Genomic DNA, 15,150 nt, shown 5'->3' with positions numbered 1-15,150 from the left:
GAACATTTAACTGGCATTGTTAGCCTGCCTACCAAAGACCTTTTTAACACAATAGACATTGTTGGAAATATACAAAGGAGGTGGTAAAGAATTCAAATTAAGATGAAGACATAAATTTTATACTTTAGAAACTTTCCATTTGGTTGGAGACTTGCATTCAACACTTACCAGAATAAATGCCTACAAAGAAAAACTTACTCTTGATTAGCTATTTCCCTTCCATCATTTTCTCCCTTTCCTCCTTTCATTCTCTCTCTTTGAAAGAGAAACCATATTTCTGAAATGATGCATAGGTTTGTATGTAAATACAAATGTCATTTCCTTCCATAAAATTTCAGAAAATCTTTTTTTTTTTTTTTTTTTTTGCAAAATTAACATCCTGTATTCTTTAAATTTTCCAAAAAAAAAAAAATGCAATTAAGATATTTCAACAAACAAATGCATTGCTGGAAGCATTCACTCATCTATGCCAAGAAATTTGAAAGACAGCTACCTGGCCAACCAACTTGAAGAGATCCATATTCGTGCCCATTCCAAAGAAGGTGATCCAACAGAATGCAGAAATTATTGAACAATATCATTAATATTACACACAAGTAAATTTTTACTGAAGATAATTGAAAAACAGCTGCAGCAGTACATTGACAGGTAACTGAAAGAAATTCAATTCACATTCAGAAGAGGACATGGAACAAGTGATAGAATTGCTGATGTCATATGGATCTTGGTTGAAAGCAGAGAATATCAGAAAGATGTGTACCTACCTGTGTTTTTGACTATGCAAAGACATTAGACTGTGTGGATCATAACAAATTATGAGTAACATTGTGAAGAATGGGTGTCCCACAACACTTAATTGTGCCCATGACGAACCTGTACATAGGCCAATAGGCCGTACTTCGAAGAGAACAAGATGACACTGCGTGATTTAAAATCAGGAAAGGTGTGCGTTCACCATACTTATTCAATCTGTATGCTGAGCAAATAATCCAAGAAACTGGACTACATGAAGAGTGTGGCATCAGGATTGGAAAAAGACTCCTTAATAACCTGTGTTACTGAAAGTGAAGAGGACTTGAAGCATTTACTAATGAAAATCAAAGACTACAGCCTTCAATATGATTACATCTCAACATAAAGAAAACAAAAAGCCTCACAACTGGACCAAGAAGCAACATCATGATAAATGGAGAAAAGATTGAAGTTGTCAAGGATTTCATTTTACTTGGATCTACAATCAACACCCATGGAAGCAGCGGTCAAGAAATCAAACGACATATTGCAAATCTGCTGCAAAAGATCTCTTTAAAGTATTAAAAAGCAAATATGTTACCTTGAGGACTAAGGTGCACCTGACCCAAGCCATAGTATTTTCAATCACCTAATATGTATGTGAAAGCTGGACAATGAATAAGGAAGACAAAATAAGAATTGATGCCTTTGAATTATGGTGTCAGCGAAGAATGTTGGATATACCATGGAGTGCCAAAAAAAACAAACCTGTCTTGGAAGAAGTATAACCAGAATGCTCCTTAGAAGCAAAGATGGTGAGACTTCGTCTCCTGTACTTTGGACATGTTATCAGGAAGGACCAGACCCTGGAGAAGGACTTCATGCATGCTAAAGTAGAGTGTCAGCAAAAATGAGGAAGACCCTCAAAAAGATGGATTGACACAGTGGCTGCAACAACGGGCTCAAACCTAGCAAAGATTATGAGGATGGTGCAGGACTGGGCAGTGTTTCATTCTGTTGTATGTACGGTTGCTGTGAGTGGGAGCTGACTGGAAGGCACCTAACAGCAACAACAACAATATCAACATTGTTCAAATAAGCTTAGATGAAAAAGTTAGTAAATGGGGGCTTCTAGACTGTAAGTCAGCAACACTTGTTTTTTCCCCCATTTATCTTTGCAATCTTCATCCTCATTTATCCAAAAATATACTGCTCAGAGTTGCACAACAGGGGATGGTAAAGCCTGAGCTGATATTTTCACCTTCTTCTGAAGTTTGTTATTGCTTGGAATGAACAACTGAGTTAACTGAAGTAACAAGTGTACTTGTGGACACAGAAAATGGAGTGATATACATTATAGGTGATGAAAATATGCTGCTTATGTTGACGGTTGATTCCACTCAAACAAATCTCTCTCTGGATCCCATAAGAAAAATTTCAGGCATGGAACCAGTATAGGTACCTGTTATGGACTGAGTTGTGTTTTCCCCCAAAAAATATGTTGAAGCCTTAACCCCTGCACCTGTGAATGTGACCTTGTGTGGAAATAAGGTCTTTATTTGAAGACAGTATCAGTTAAATTATCGAGATCATTCATGAGTTGGGTGGGTCCTAATCTCTTCTGAGTGTTGTCTTATAAAAAGTTAGAACAGACACAGAGACAGTGTCACACAGGGGGAAGGCAGGAGAGATGCCATATGAAGATGCACCTGAAAGCCAAGGAATCTTAAGAAATTTCAGGCTACCAGAAGCTATAAGAGACAAGGAAGTTTCTTCCTCTGGAGCAGAAAGGGAGCCCTTAATTTGGACTCCTAGTCTCCAGAGCTGTGAGACAATAAATTTCTGTTCTTTAAAGCCACACACTTCATGCTGTTTTGTTACAGCAGTGCTAGGAAATTAAGACAGTACTGGACAGAAGAGAAAGAATGCTGTGATTCTTATCTGGCATCTTCAAATTTCAGATTTGGAGCGTAAGATTCTTTTGGTTTGCAGAAGAAAAATTAGTTAATGGATGCAGGCCATTTTACTTTCTGCATGAATAAGAACAGACGTGTTTTTAGGGATCAAGTCCTACAATACCAGCCCAAAATAGTCAAATTTTATGAAGAGTTAGGAATATCAGCAAAGATGGAGAAGAAAAAATTGGTTTTTCTCATCTATATGCATATAGTTTCTTATTAATTTAATTTAACCTTTTCTTTAGCAAAGAAAAAATATATTTTAATTAGGGAAGTTTCTATTTGCAAGTATTTTTAAGGCAGAAAAAAAAGGTAAGAAATAATACAGGGAATTAGAAAGTATTTTTGTTAAAAAGGAAAACAGGGGGGAAATACAGCTATATAAAGCACGGTGCATTAATTTTAGGCATAGGCAGTAATTTTCAAGAACGAATAAACTCCACAACTTGAGAGAAACTTGAGGGTATTGAAACAGGCTGCTCAGCCATACCTTGAAAGAACCTGAGTCATTTTTCCTTTCTCTAGCTTGTCTCTGTCTCCAAGTATGATTTTGCTGTTAGCTCCTCTAAGAGTTAAATGACAACCAATGTTTCCTCTAGGACCGTGGAAAAACAAGTGATACCTATCTAAGCCTGTGAAACAGGACGAAGGATGGCACCAGCCACCCCCTGCTGGGATAATGGCAGGAAAAGATCAACATGTTTGAGACGTGATCACCAAAACCACACAGAAGGAGAATGGACATTCTACAAGTTCCTAAAACCCATGCCCCCTTTCCCTATAAAACCCCAGCTGGTCTGCAGTTTCTTGAGAAGACAGCTTTAGGAGGAAATCGTTCCCCTCTATCTCCATATACCAGTATATGTAATAAAGCTCTTGCTACCCACCTCACCCGTCTCAAGAACTGGCTGTTTGCGGCAGGAAGCTCTAACTCGTGAAGTTGTGGAAACAGTATAACAAATGCTATATATGGGTTCTGCTTCACCAGAAAGTCAAGCTTATCATTATAGAATCTGATCCAAGGTATGCATATCTTTCACGCTTATCTCCTTTCTAAGCAGGGGAAACAAATAATTATAGTGGAAGAATCATTTTAAGTCTCTGGAGTAATGGTTCATTTCTGTGAACTAAGTTTCTGATCAGGATTTTTCTGAAATGATAATCTTAACCAAAAAAACGAAATCAAGAATTGTAATTATCTTTTCCCCAAGTCTCAACATAGCTGCCAGCCTTTGTTCATATTCCATTCAAATCCATAAATGTTTGCATATCATTTTTTATTTCCATGAATACAAATACATTCAGATGGCACCTCGTGATGTCCGTGAAAAAGCCGTATATACAGCTAAAAATATCAGCAACATGTCCATCTACAGAACGGTCAACATAAAGGAAACTGTGTGGGTACCAAGAGGTCTTGGGTATTGCCTTTGAATAACCTTTAGGATAGACTTGCAGTGAGAAACTGAAGCAATTATTAATTCAAACATCCACTGATGTCTAAAATAGCTCCGCAAATGGACTTTGGGCATATATTTTATTAATAAAACTCCAAAATAATTACTCTTTCAAAGTAACAGACAGCACAGACCTTTTCATGAGCCCCTGAAGAAATAATAGTGAACTCTTTGGCTCCCTGATATTTCCTCTGGGGCGGGGAGGATGGGAGTGGGAAGGAGTGGCCAAGGGTAAAATGCAAGTCTTCTACTTCATCCACATCCACAGAAATAATTATTCTCAAGCAAGGTTTTCCTTGGCTCCAGTACGAAACAGTTCAGTCCCTGGAAACACTATATATAAAGGATATAAGGAGCAGTATGTCTATTGTTCATCTGTTAATGTCCCCAAATGTCACCAGAGTAATTACTTGGATGACACTTATGTGAAGAAGCTGGACATTGTTACAGCTAATAGAAAGCCTGCCTTTTGCAAACACTTTATTTCTACCTGCATCAAGCTATGGGTGCATGATCACTTTTCTTGGAAGGACACCCACCTCACCAGACACCTCTGCCCTTAGCTTTTGCTTCCTTTGCTCTGTACACTAATACCCAAGGCAAAAAAAAAAAAAAAGAGAAGAGAAAGAAAAATAAGCAATATGTTTTTTATCTTACTATTTTATATAGGGAGCTTTTAGAGCTGTTCTGAAAATAATGTACAAAATGTAATAAAAACGATAACTTCTTTTTATGAAATAGATTGCTACTATTCCCAGGGCTCTAGATTCACATGCATCTGTCAAAGCTTTTCAGTCCCATAAATTTATATTCACTCTCAGCGTATTATTGGCAAAGCTAATTTTTTTTTTTTTAATCTAACATTCATATCAAGAGAACATTTTATTTTCAGAAGCACGGAAAGGAAGAATTTTTTTTCCAAACTTACATGCAAATTGGAGCTTCGCCTTCCGACTCAGAATTGTCCCCAGAAGATTGGTGGCTAGGCACTGGTACGTGCCGATGTCTTGAGCTGTGGGGGGGCTACTGATTGCCAAACTGCCTCCATCCAACCTGTAGTGGTAACTCATGGTAAAATCAATATCTGTGTCATTTTGCTTCCACCTTCAAGGGGTAAAAAATATTTAATTACATTTATAATATATACGGTAGAACACTATTTGTCTTAAACAACATGAGGTTGTAATTTCTGTAGCCATAAAAATAAACAAAAAGGAAATGGTTAAATGTGGAGAAAATCCTACTAGTTTCAGCAAAGGTAACCATTTTCACAAATTCAGAGATATCAGTAACTAGGTTATTTGAAAGATCTTTCACTCTTGACTCTGACATTCACCCAAATGTATACAAAGAAGCACAGAATTCTTAACATAAGAAACTTAGATGTTCATTCAATAACCCTGGCCATTCTATTCCTTCAGTGCCTTTTCAGGTAACACATACTGTACCTGAACACCCACAACTGATACCGCAAAATTGAATGTCAAAAATGGTTTAGAGATAGAAATCCAAGAAAGGTATATTGCAAATGGCAAGAAGAAAGCCGGCCAAAATTTTACAATGACAATTTGAGGCTCATAACAAAACGATAATAACCTGACTACTTTAGAACACGATTGTCTCTGTTAGTCTGTTACTTGGAAAATTAATCATGATGAAAATATTTCAACAGTACTTAAAAATGTCAAACTGAACTTTAGCAAAACAAGTGCAATTTGAGAGACTTTTATTTTAGGAAGCAAAATTCTCTTGGCTTACCTATTAGTCAACAATACTTTAGAACAAGAATTAACTAGCTGAATGGCCTTACAGTTGTATATATTTTCAAAGAGCTATAAGTAGTTTTAGAAATTTTACTTGGTCATTTTAAGATGAAAGAATGCCCAGTAATCATTTCTAATCAGACTCATTCTCCCACCCACCTTGCACCTCTAAATTTTCACCAAAACTTCCAGACACTTTCGACTATGAATATTGCAGATTGAATGAAATATATTCCTAAGACACAAGCCGTGTAAACCCAGTGCCGTCGAGTCAATTCCGACTCATAGTGACCCTATAGGGCAGATTAGAACTGCCCCTTAGAGTTTCCAAGGAGTGCCTGGCACATTTGAACTACGTGTAGAGTCATACAAATCATTTAGGGAAATAGACATTGAAACAACTGAATTAAGTCGTTTGAAAAAATGATCTCTTCCTATGAAATATAGCTGATTTCCAAATCATGATTTTAAGGTCTATGCCAGGTTTGCTATGATTCTCTACTTTATACTGAGATTCTATTTAAAAAAAAAAAAAAAAATTACTGGGCGTAGCTAATTGTCAGAAAGGAATGACATTTTACAGAATTATTCCAAATGTCATTGACCTTGTTAGGAGCACCCTGAAATGTTCCATGGGGAGAATTTGGCAAATGTCTACCAAAGTAAAGAAAGATGGACTCAGATGATCCTCTACTCTATGAAAGATGAGAAGTGATTGACCAAATATCAGGTTTTGAACCAACTCTGTCACTTTTAAAGTATTTAGCCAATTCCTGTGCACCTCAACTTCAATAAAAGGGAGTTGAAAGACAATAGTTTAAAAAAGCATACTGTTTCTTTGCCTGGGATTTCTGCCAGGTTTTTTATTTAGAAGAATGCATACAGACTCTTATTTTCAGTATTAGGGCAAGAAAAAAAGTAGAAAGTTTTAATTTTCTTAGGCCTGTCTCAAGACTCCAATATTCTCCCTGCCAGTGCTGTAATACTGTCTTTCATAATTTGCTTACAGGGCACGGTCTTTGGACCTTCATGTTGCATTTCATTTTCAAAGCAAAGGATATACCACACTTAGTTTGCCAGCTCTCTTTAATTTTGGAATCAATCATCGAAATAACTGCTGTCATCATTACATGCTCCTAATTAAGCTTGGTAATTGTTTTTCAACACAAATTCAAAATTGTTGGCTTAGCTGCAGCGAATGAATTTTTCACAGTATCCCCATAATCATTCTAATCACTACGGTACAATGATTATATATATATAGATCAGGGGTTCAACTCCTGGTGTGGGCTTTGTCCTAATTAATATGTTTAAATCAATGGAGAAACAGAGTTAATGAATTCAAGTGATTGCCATACACGTTACTGATAGATTTGCATACACAAGAGTATTTTCCTGTAATGGATACTAGGAAGTATACTTCAAACATACAAATTAATGTCATATTAAATCCAGGAAACATAATAAATTTGACCTAAAATCTTGACCTTTATCTGGGTAAGATCCTTCACTATTCTTAGTTAAGCCATGTGCCAAGAACAAAATGAATAGGGGCTATGCTTGTTTGCTTTCCTTCAACAGCATGTGCTCACTTGTATGCTCATGTGCACGCAGGTTTTTCAGTGTTTTTCAAAATTCAGCCTTGCTGAAGAATGGGGTGGAGTGCTTATTAAAAGTGCATATTTATGGGCCCCTCCCTGAACCTCTGGTAGGGATTCAATATCTGACTTTCTAATAGTTTATTGTTGTTGTTAGCTGCTGTTAAGTCAGCCCTGATTCATGGTGATGCCATGCACAATGGGATCAGGCCATTGTGATCCATAAGGTTTTCATTGGCTAATTTTTGCAAGCAGATTGCCAGGCCTTTCCTAGCCTGTCTTAGTCTGGAAACTCTGAGGAAATATGTTCAGCATCATAGCAACATGCAATCCGCCACTAACAGATAGGTGGTGGCCGTGCTTGAGATGCATTGGCCAGGAATTGAACCCGGGTCTCTATGGGTGATTCTAATGTGCACTAAATTTAATATCTTTGCCCTTGTGAAATAGTCTTAGTACAAGCTTTGGCATTCCTTTCTATGTATCTTTGGCCAAGCCATCTGATTTCCCCAGCAGTCAGTTCCATCAATTATAAATTTTGTACAATAATATGTATCCTGCTTTATCTTCTCTAAAGAAGATCAAGTGAGCAAATTAATGAAACCAAAAGATAGGCAGGGTGACTACTGTGATGATTTTTACTCACAGATGCCTGAAGTTTCTCCAGACTTAAACGTATCTTCATGACTAAGGTGTTGTTGTGTGCCGAGTTGATTCCAATTCATACCAACCCTATTGGACAGAGTAAAACTGCCTCATAGAGTTTCCTAGACTAAATCTTTACGAGAAAAGATTGACAGGACTTTTCTTCTGTTGAGCTGCTGGTGGGTTTGAACCTCTGACATTTCAGTTAGCAGCTCAGTGTTTTAACCATTGTGCCACCTAGGCTCCGAATTATAGTAGCCTTATAGGACAGAACAGAACTGTCCCCTAGAGCTTCCAAAGAGCAGCTGGTGGATTCGAACTGCCAATTTTTTGATTAGCAGTCGAGCTCTTAACCACTGTGCCACCAGGGCTCCTATGAATAGGGCAGAGTGGATTAAATTAAAGAAAAGAGCCTCCTCTGGTGATCAGGGCAAATGGAGATATGCTAAAAATCCTCTTTGATATTGAAAGTCTTTTTCTGATAGAGAGTGTATCCTATGTGGAAATAATTTATTCGTGTGTTGTTTTCATTTCCTCAAATTAAAAAAAGAATATATACATATGTATGTATATATATGCATATATATATGTATATGTTATATATTCATATATTTTTTATACTATAATTTGGGGAAATGAAACAACACTGAGTATATGTAAAACCCAAAAACCCAGTGCCTTTGAGTTGACTCTGACTCCTAGTGACCCTATATGAGTATATGTATAAATATAAATAAATGTATATCCCATTAGTTTCTCTGGAGAATCCTGACTAATACATCTCCTATAGGTACAAGCAATTTCACCCAGGTACTATCTTTGAGTAACCCATTTTACGTCCCCTTTCAAGCCTTCCTGATAGGCATTAATTCTTATGTCTTATGTGTCTTTAAAAGAATAAAGGCTAATCCCTTTCATGGGAAAGCTTCTGTCCAGGCTTGTCTTACATTTCTAAATCCTCATGATTTCACTAAAATTCTGTTTGTAAAGGTGATTTCTGCACTGGAAGTAACGTTAGTCAAGCTGCTTTTAACTGTTTCCAAAGTTCTGCTTTTAATAATGCTTATTTTTTCTCCCATGATATTTCATTTGCTAAAAGAATTTTACAAAAAAAAAAAAAACAAAAAAAACTTAGAATTAACTCTTTCCCTTACTTTATAATTAAGAAAGATGATGCCAGGAGACAGAAAATGATTTTTCCAAGGTCACAAATGGTATGGCAGGCAGTTGTGCCTAGAAATGAAAAGTTACAGTTTTCTTGTATTTCATCACATTGCCTCCAAAGAGTCTCAGATAATGCTAGAATCATAAAGATTTTGCCTCCGGTGCTTCTAAGGTGAGTACGGCTATGAGTGAGTTTTGTTATAAAATTTAAGTTAGAAAGGGCTATGCTAAAACTGAACGCTCACATTTTGTTGCTAACATGCATTATCTGGAATTCCTTTGCCCTTTGCTTTATTAGCAATGAAATTGGGTCTGAGTTTGACATTAAGCATTAAAAACTTAGTTCTTTTTTCATTTATAATATAATATTAGAGATGAGCTAAGCCAGATTACAGGGGTAGGATATAAGCTTCATTAACTGCCTTTAGCCACCTAATTTACAAGTATTTTAGAAACAAAAACCATTTAAGAACATTGGAATGTGAGGTCTCTTCATTCCATGTATTTCTTCATAGGTAAAATTAAGCAGAAAATAGTCTTGCAAACCATTGTTTTATCTTTCTGCCTCTCTTACATATCAAAAGATATTTTTATGTAAATACAGTATTTATTAATTTATCCTACTTAGCAAATATGCCTTACTTTATAGGGCTTTAAATATTTTTTCTCTCCTTCAACAAATTCTCCCAAATCTTATGGCCAGTCAAATTAGCTCTCAAAAATAAAATTACAACTTTACAGTTGAGGTGTACCTGAAAAGTATGGCAATCAGATTTTTATATATCAGGTCATATGTTAAATAAGACAACTCATTATTTCAGAAAAAAAAACAAAAAAACTTTGAGATGAGTGAACCAATTTTTGAAGTGAACGATCTTTCTGTAATAGACGGGTTTCATTGATCTGAGTTTCCTAAAGATAAAAACCAGTTGCAACCTAGTCAGCTCCAACTCACGGCGACCTCATGTGTGTCAGAGTAGAACTGTGCTCCATAGAGTCTTCAAGGGCTGATTTTTCAGAAGCAGATTGCCAGGTCTTCTCAGGTGCCTGTAGGGGGATCTGAACCTCCAGCCTTTCATTTAGCAGCCTAGAGCATTAAGCATGTGTACCACCCAGGAATACCTTCCTACAGATAAGAAAGCTCTAGTCAGTGTAATGAGAAGATTTGGTTTCTCGGCTCTTTTGTTATAAAAAGAAGATGGTGGAATTAGATTGAAAAAATACAAGATAAAGGAAAATTGACTTTAACATTGTACATTTAATTCATTTAGCTAACTAACCTGAAATTTTAAAACCAAGTGATCGTACATATCAACATTCTATTCTACTGCAACCTAAAAATTAGGCAAAACCAGCTTGTTTTGCTAAAATGGACTGAAATTGTTACTTTGTGTGCATGTTTATTCAACTTCCCTGCTAAAAATTAAGACTCTTTAAAAAAAATGCTTTTAATACCCAAAACCACAATAGTCATTTTAATTTCTCTTCCTGTATTCACATTGCATATGCAGCTTTTACCAATAAAGTATCTTTATTATTTACACAAGCATACTTTATGTGTTCATATATTTTTTAACTTGTAAAGTCCATCCACAGCACAGATCAAATTCTGCCTTTAAGGCAACCTTGCAAATAAGAACAAAAACATTATTGGTCCTTCCTCCCAGTTATTCTATAGATAATATATGGAAAACTATTACAATTTGACTTTCTTAGCCCAGAATAAAAATTGTCTTTCTGCCTTAGTGGTACACAGTTGTCTTCAACAACCTTGTCAAAGTCAGTGCTTTTTCGGGTGATGGGGCATACCAGTGGGGTCACAGAAGCTTATCTGAGAAAACAATGTCTCCATCTTGATTAACATCTTTAAAGGGAATATTTTAACAGTCATTGTACATAGAGAAACTGAGGTAGTAGCCTCAAATTGGGAAGGGGGACAAAATGAGCTTGGAACTTTCGTGTCTTTCAAATCTGGGAAACAAATTTCCATTTCCTTCCCTTTCCTTCGCCTCTCTTCCTTTCTCTCTTTAATTCTATTGGCACTGCATGGCAACCATCTCAAGAATAAATGTTCTAAATAAACCTAATCAATAACAACAAAGACATAGTAGTGGTTAGCTGGGGGTTTACAAGGTTATTTATCTGTTATGTGGCATGAGGGCACATTTTGAGGTACTGGAAGTATTCATATCTTCATTTGTATGTTGGGCACACAGCTGTATACTTATGTAAAAATTCATTCAGCAAAATGCTTCAAGTCATTGCATTTTAAGTACTTTACTGTTTGCATGTTTTACCTCAATGACGAGGAAAGAGAAACAGTATGGTGTCCAGCGGAAGGACTTTACCTGTATTGCGGTAAAGGGTAACCATGAGCAGCACAGTTCAGGATGATTTCAGATTTTGATGAATCCAGAGGGAAAATGACATCTTGTGGCTCCTGGATAAAAATAGGACGGCTCAAAAGACCATCACCTGTGAAAAGAAAAGAACAACTCAATATGAATTAAAAATACATATATATATTTTGAACCAGTCTTGAACTTACAGGAAAAACGAATGATACAGAGAAATATTTTTCCCTACCGTTTGAAAGTATACAAATAACTTTATGTTTCCTAGAAACAAAGACATTCTTCTGCACAACCACCACAAAACCATCAAAATCAAGGAGTAAATATTGATTCAGTACTAATATCTAATCCACAGGCCCCATTTCACAATTTGTCCTGATGAGATTCTTTATGGGGAAAGGATCCAGTTGAGAATCACAAGTAACATGTGTTAAGTCTTTTTATTCCTTTCAGTTTGAAACAGTTCCCCAATCTTTCCTTGATTTTCCTGATTTTGACCCCTTTGAAGATTCCAAAGCAATTATTCAGTAAAGCTTCCTTCAATTTAGGCTTGTCTGAACAGTGAGGTCTCAAGGATGGGGTGTGGGTTGTGGTGAGAGATATATGCCCAGCGTATAGGAAATAAGAGGATCTATAAACAATTTGGAGCCCTGGCAGTGCAGTGATCAAGAGCTTGGCTGCTAACCAAAAAGTCAGCAGTTTGAATCCACCAGCCACTCCTTGGAAACCCTGTGGGCAATACTACTCTGTCCTATAGAGTTGCTATGAGTTGAAATCAACCTGACACCAAAGAGTTTTTTTTTTTAATGAACAATTAAAAAAAATAATAAAATCTATGAAAATTTGCTCTTTGTTTTTATCACCATCTGTCTTAGTTAGCTACTGCTGCTATAACGGAAATACCACAAGTGGATGGCTTTAACAAAGATAAATTTTATTCTCTCACAGTGTAGTAGGCTACAAGTCCAAATTCAGGGCATCAGTTCCAGGAGAAGGCTTTCTCAGTCAGCTCTGGAGGAAGGTCCTTGTCATGAACCTTCCACTAGACGAGGAGCTTCTTAGTGCAAGGAGCCCAGGTCTAAAGGATGTGCACTCCTGCTTTTCTTTCTTGGTGATATGAGGTCCCTATGTCTCTCTGCTCTTCTCTCTTCTTTATCTTAAAAGAGATGAGATCTAATCTTGTAGATCTCATCAATATAACTGCCACTAATCCATCTCATTACATCATAGTGATAGGATTTACAATACATAGGGAAATCACATCAGATGACAAAATGGCAGACAATCATACAATACCGGGAATCATGACCTAGCCAAGCTGACAGATGTTTTGAGGGGACACAATTCAATTCATGACACCATCCAAAAGACTCCTCTCCGGCAGCCAGAATACACTAATCCCACAGCCTTCTCTTATATCCTACCCACTCTCCCCCTTTGTTACACCACTTTGCTGTTTCATCATGATTTGATTCAGAGATGCTATGTTTTTTATATTGCATCCTAGCAGATGGTACAGGACTTCCATTTTTGCATTACTGGTGATATTAACTTTGATCATTTGATCAAGGTGATGTCTACCAGACTTCAACACTATGAAATGTCTTTTTTTTTTCTTTGTAATTAATAAGCATTTTTTGGTTAGGGACATTTAGACAATGTAAATATACTGTTCCCTATTGAACATTTAATTGTCCTATTCATATATTTCTATCAGTATAGTCCACTCTATCAGTGTAGCTCCATGGTTTCCTGTTTTACTCAATGAGTTACAATCCATTGCTATTCATTTTGATGCCCCAATTGTTCTGATTTGGATAGCTGAAGACCATTCAAGCTGTCTTCATGTCTTTTGAACATGTGCCTATCATTCCTTGAACTCTTACTCATGTTTTGGAATAAGAAAGTGTTTCAGGCTCATCTTGTATTTCCCTTGTCTCAGCCATGGAATTAAACATTTTTTTTCCAAGAATACCTGATTCCTTTTATTATAGAATGGTATTTAAAACCAAGATATGGATGCCAAGTGTACTTATTGCTATTAAGGTGTGCTTTGCCACCAGGGCCTTTCAGTATATGTGTGTGTGTAGATTATATATTGTTGTTGTTAGGTGCCATCATGTTGGTTCCAACTTATGGTGACCCTATATACAACAGAATGAAACACTGCCTGGTCCTGTGCCATCCTCACTATCATTGTTAAGTTTGAGCCCATTGTTGAAGCCACTGTGTAAATCTATCTCATCGAGGGCCTTCCTCTTTTTCACTGACGTTTTACTTTTCCAAGCATGATGTCCTTCTCCAGGGACTGGTCCCTCCTGATAACATGTCCAAAGTATGTGAGACTAAGTCTCACCATTCTCACTTCCAAGGAGCACTCTGGCCACCATACATCTGTCAGTTTGTCCTACTGTGGTGGCTTGTGTGTTGCTGTCATATTGAAAGCTTTGTCATCAGTATTTAAAATATCAGCAGGGTCACCCATGGTGGACAGGTTTCAGCGGAGCTTTCAGACTAAAATAAACCGAGAAGAAGGATCTGACAGTCTACTTCTGAAAAAAAATGGCCAGTGAAAACCTTATGAATAGATTTTATATATATGTATATATATATATATACACACACACATATACATTCATATTCCATATCTCTATCTGTAGTGAGCTTTCCACTTTCCATATTTTTAATTCCCTATTCTGGCAAAAATCCTCACATATAGACCAGTGAACGACAGCATGATAAACGAAGAAGAAATAGAAGTTGTCAGTGCATTCCATTCCACTTGAGTCAACAATCAATGTCATGGAGGCACCAGGCAAGAAATCAAGCAACAAACTGTATGAGGGAAATCTACTGAAAATATTCCCTCTAAAGTTTTGAAAAAACAAAGATGTAACTTTGATCACTAAGGTGTGCTCTTTTCAATTCCCTCATATGCACGTAGAACCTGAACAATGAAAAAGGAAGATGGAAACGGAATTTGATTTGTCCGAATTGTCTTGTTGTTGAAGAATATTGACTATACCATGGACTGCCAGGAGAACAAACAAATCGGTCTTAGAGGAAATACAACCAGAATGCTGCTTAGAAATGAGGATGGCAAGGCTTCATCTTGCTTACTTTGGGCATGTCGTCAAGAAAGACCAATCTCTAGGAAGGGACATCATGTTTGGTAAAGCAGAGAGTCAGCAAAAACAAGGGAAATCCTTCCTGAGATGGATTGATACAATAGCCTCGATAATGGGCTCAAGTGTTTCAAAGATCATGGAGATGGAGGAGGAAGTTTCATTGTGGTATACCTGAGTTTGCCATGAGTCAGAGCCTTGTCAGCAACTACAACATAGAGGAATAAACAAATTGCCTGCATACAGCTCCTCAAGCATGAACAAAATAAAAAGGAATAGAGTAGCAACTATGCAAACATATTGAAACAGTAAACACAAGAATCATGCCATGTAAAAGATAAAATACTCAGTGTC

The 15,150-nt window shown here is 36.7% G+C and overlaps 1 protein-coding gene across 4 annotated transcripts in view; it reads right to left on the bottom strand.

Annotated features, from left to right (window-relative positions):
* CNTN6 (contactin 6) overlaps nucleotides 1–5,234 on the bottom strand; it is a 230,578-nt gene extending 225,344 nt beyond the window's left edge. For all 4 annotated transcript variants that reach the window (XM_049863033.1, XM_049863034.1, XM_049863036.1 and 1 more), the window contains exon 1: nucleotides 5,076–5,234. In XM_049863033.1, coding sequence (XP_049718990.1) covers nucleotides 5,076–5,217 — 142 coding nt within the window. In that variant the 5' untranslated portion in view covers nucleotides 5,218–5,234. The remainder of the gene's footprint in view (nucleotides 1–5,075) is intronic.
* Nucleotides 5,235–15,150: the final 9,916 nt, after the last annotated feature.

This window comes from Elephas maximus, chromosome 20 (genome assembly GCF_024166365.1).
Source record: "Elephas maximus indicus isolate mEleMax1 chromosome 20, mEleMax1 primary haplotype, whole genome shotgun sequence".
Taxonomy (NCBI): Eukaryota; Metazoa; Chordata; class Mammalia; order Proboscidea; family Elephantidae; genus Elephas; species Elephas maximus.
This window is presented reverse-complemented; position numbering and strand designations above follow the sequence as displayed.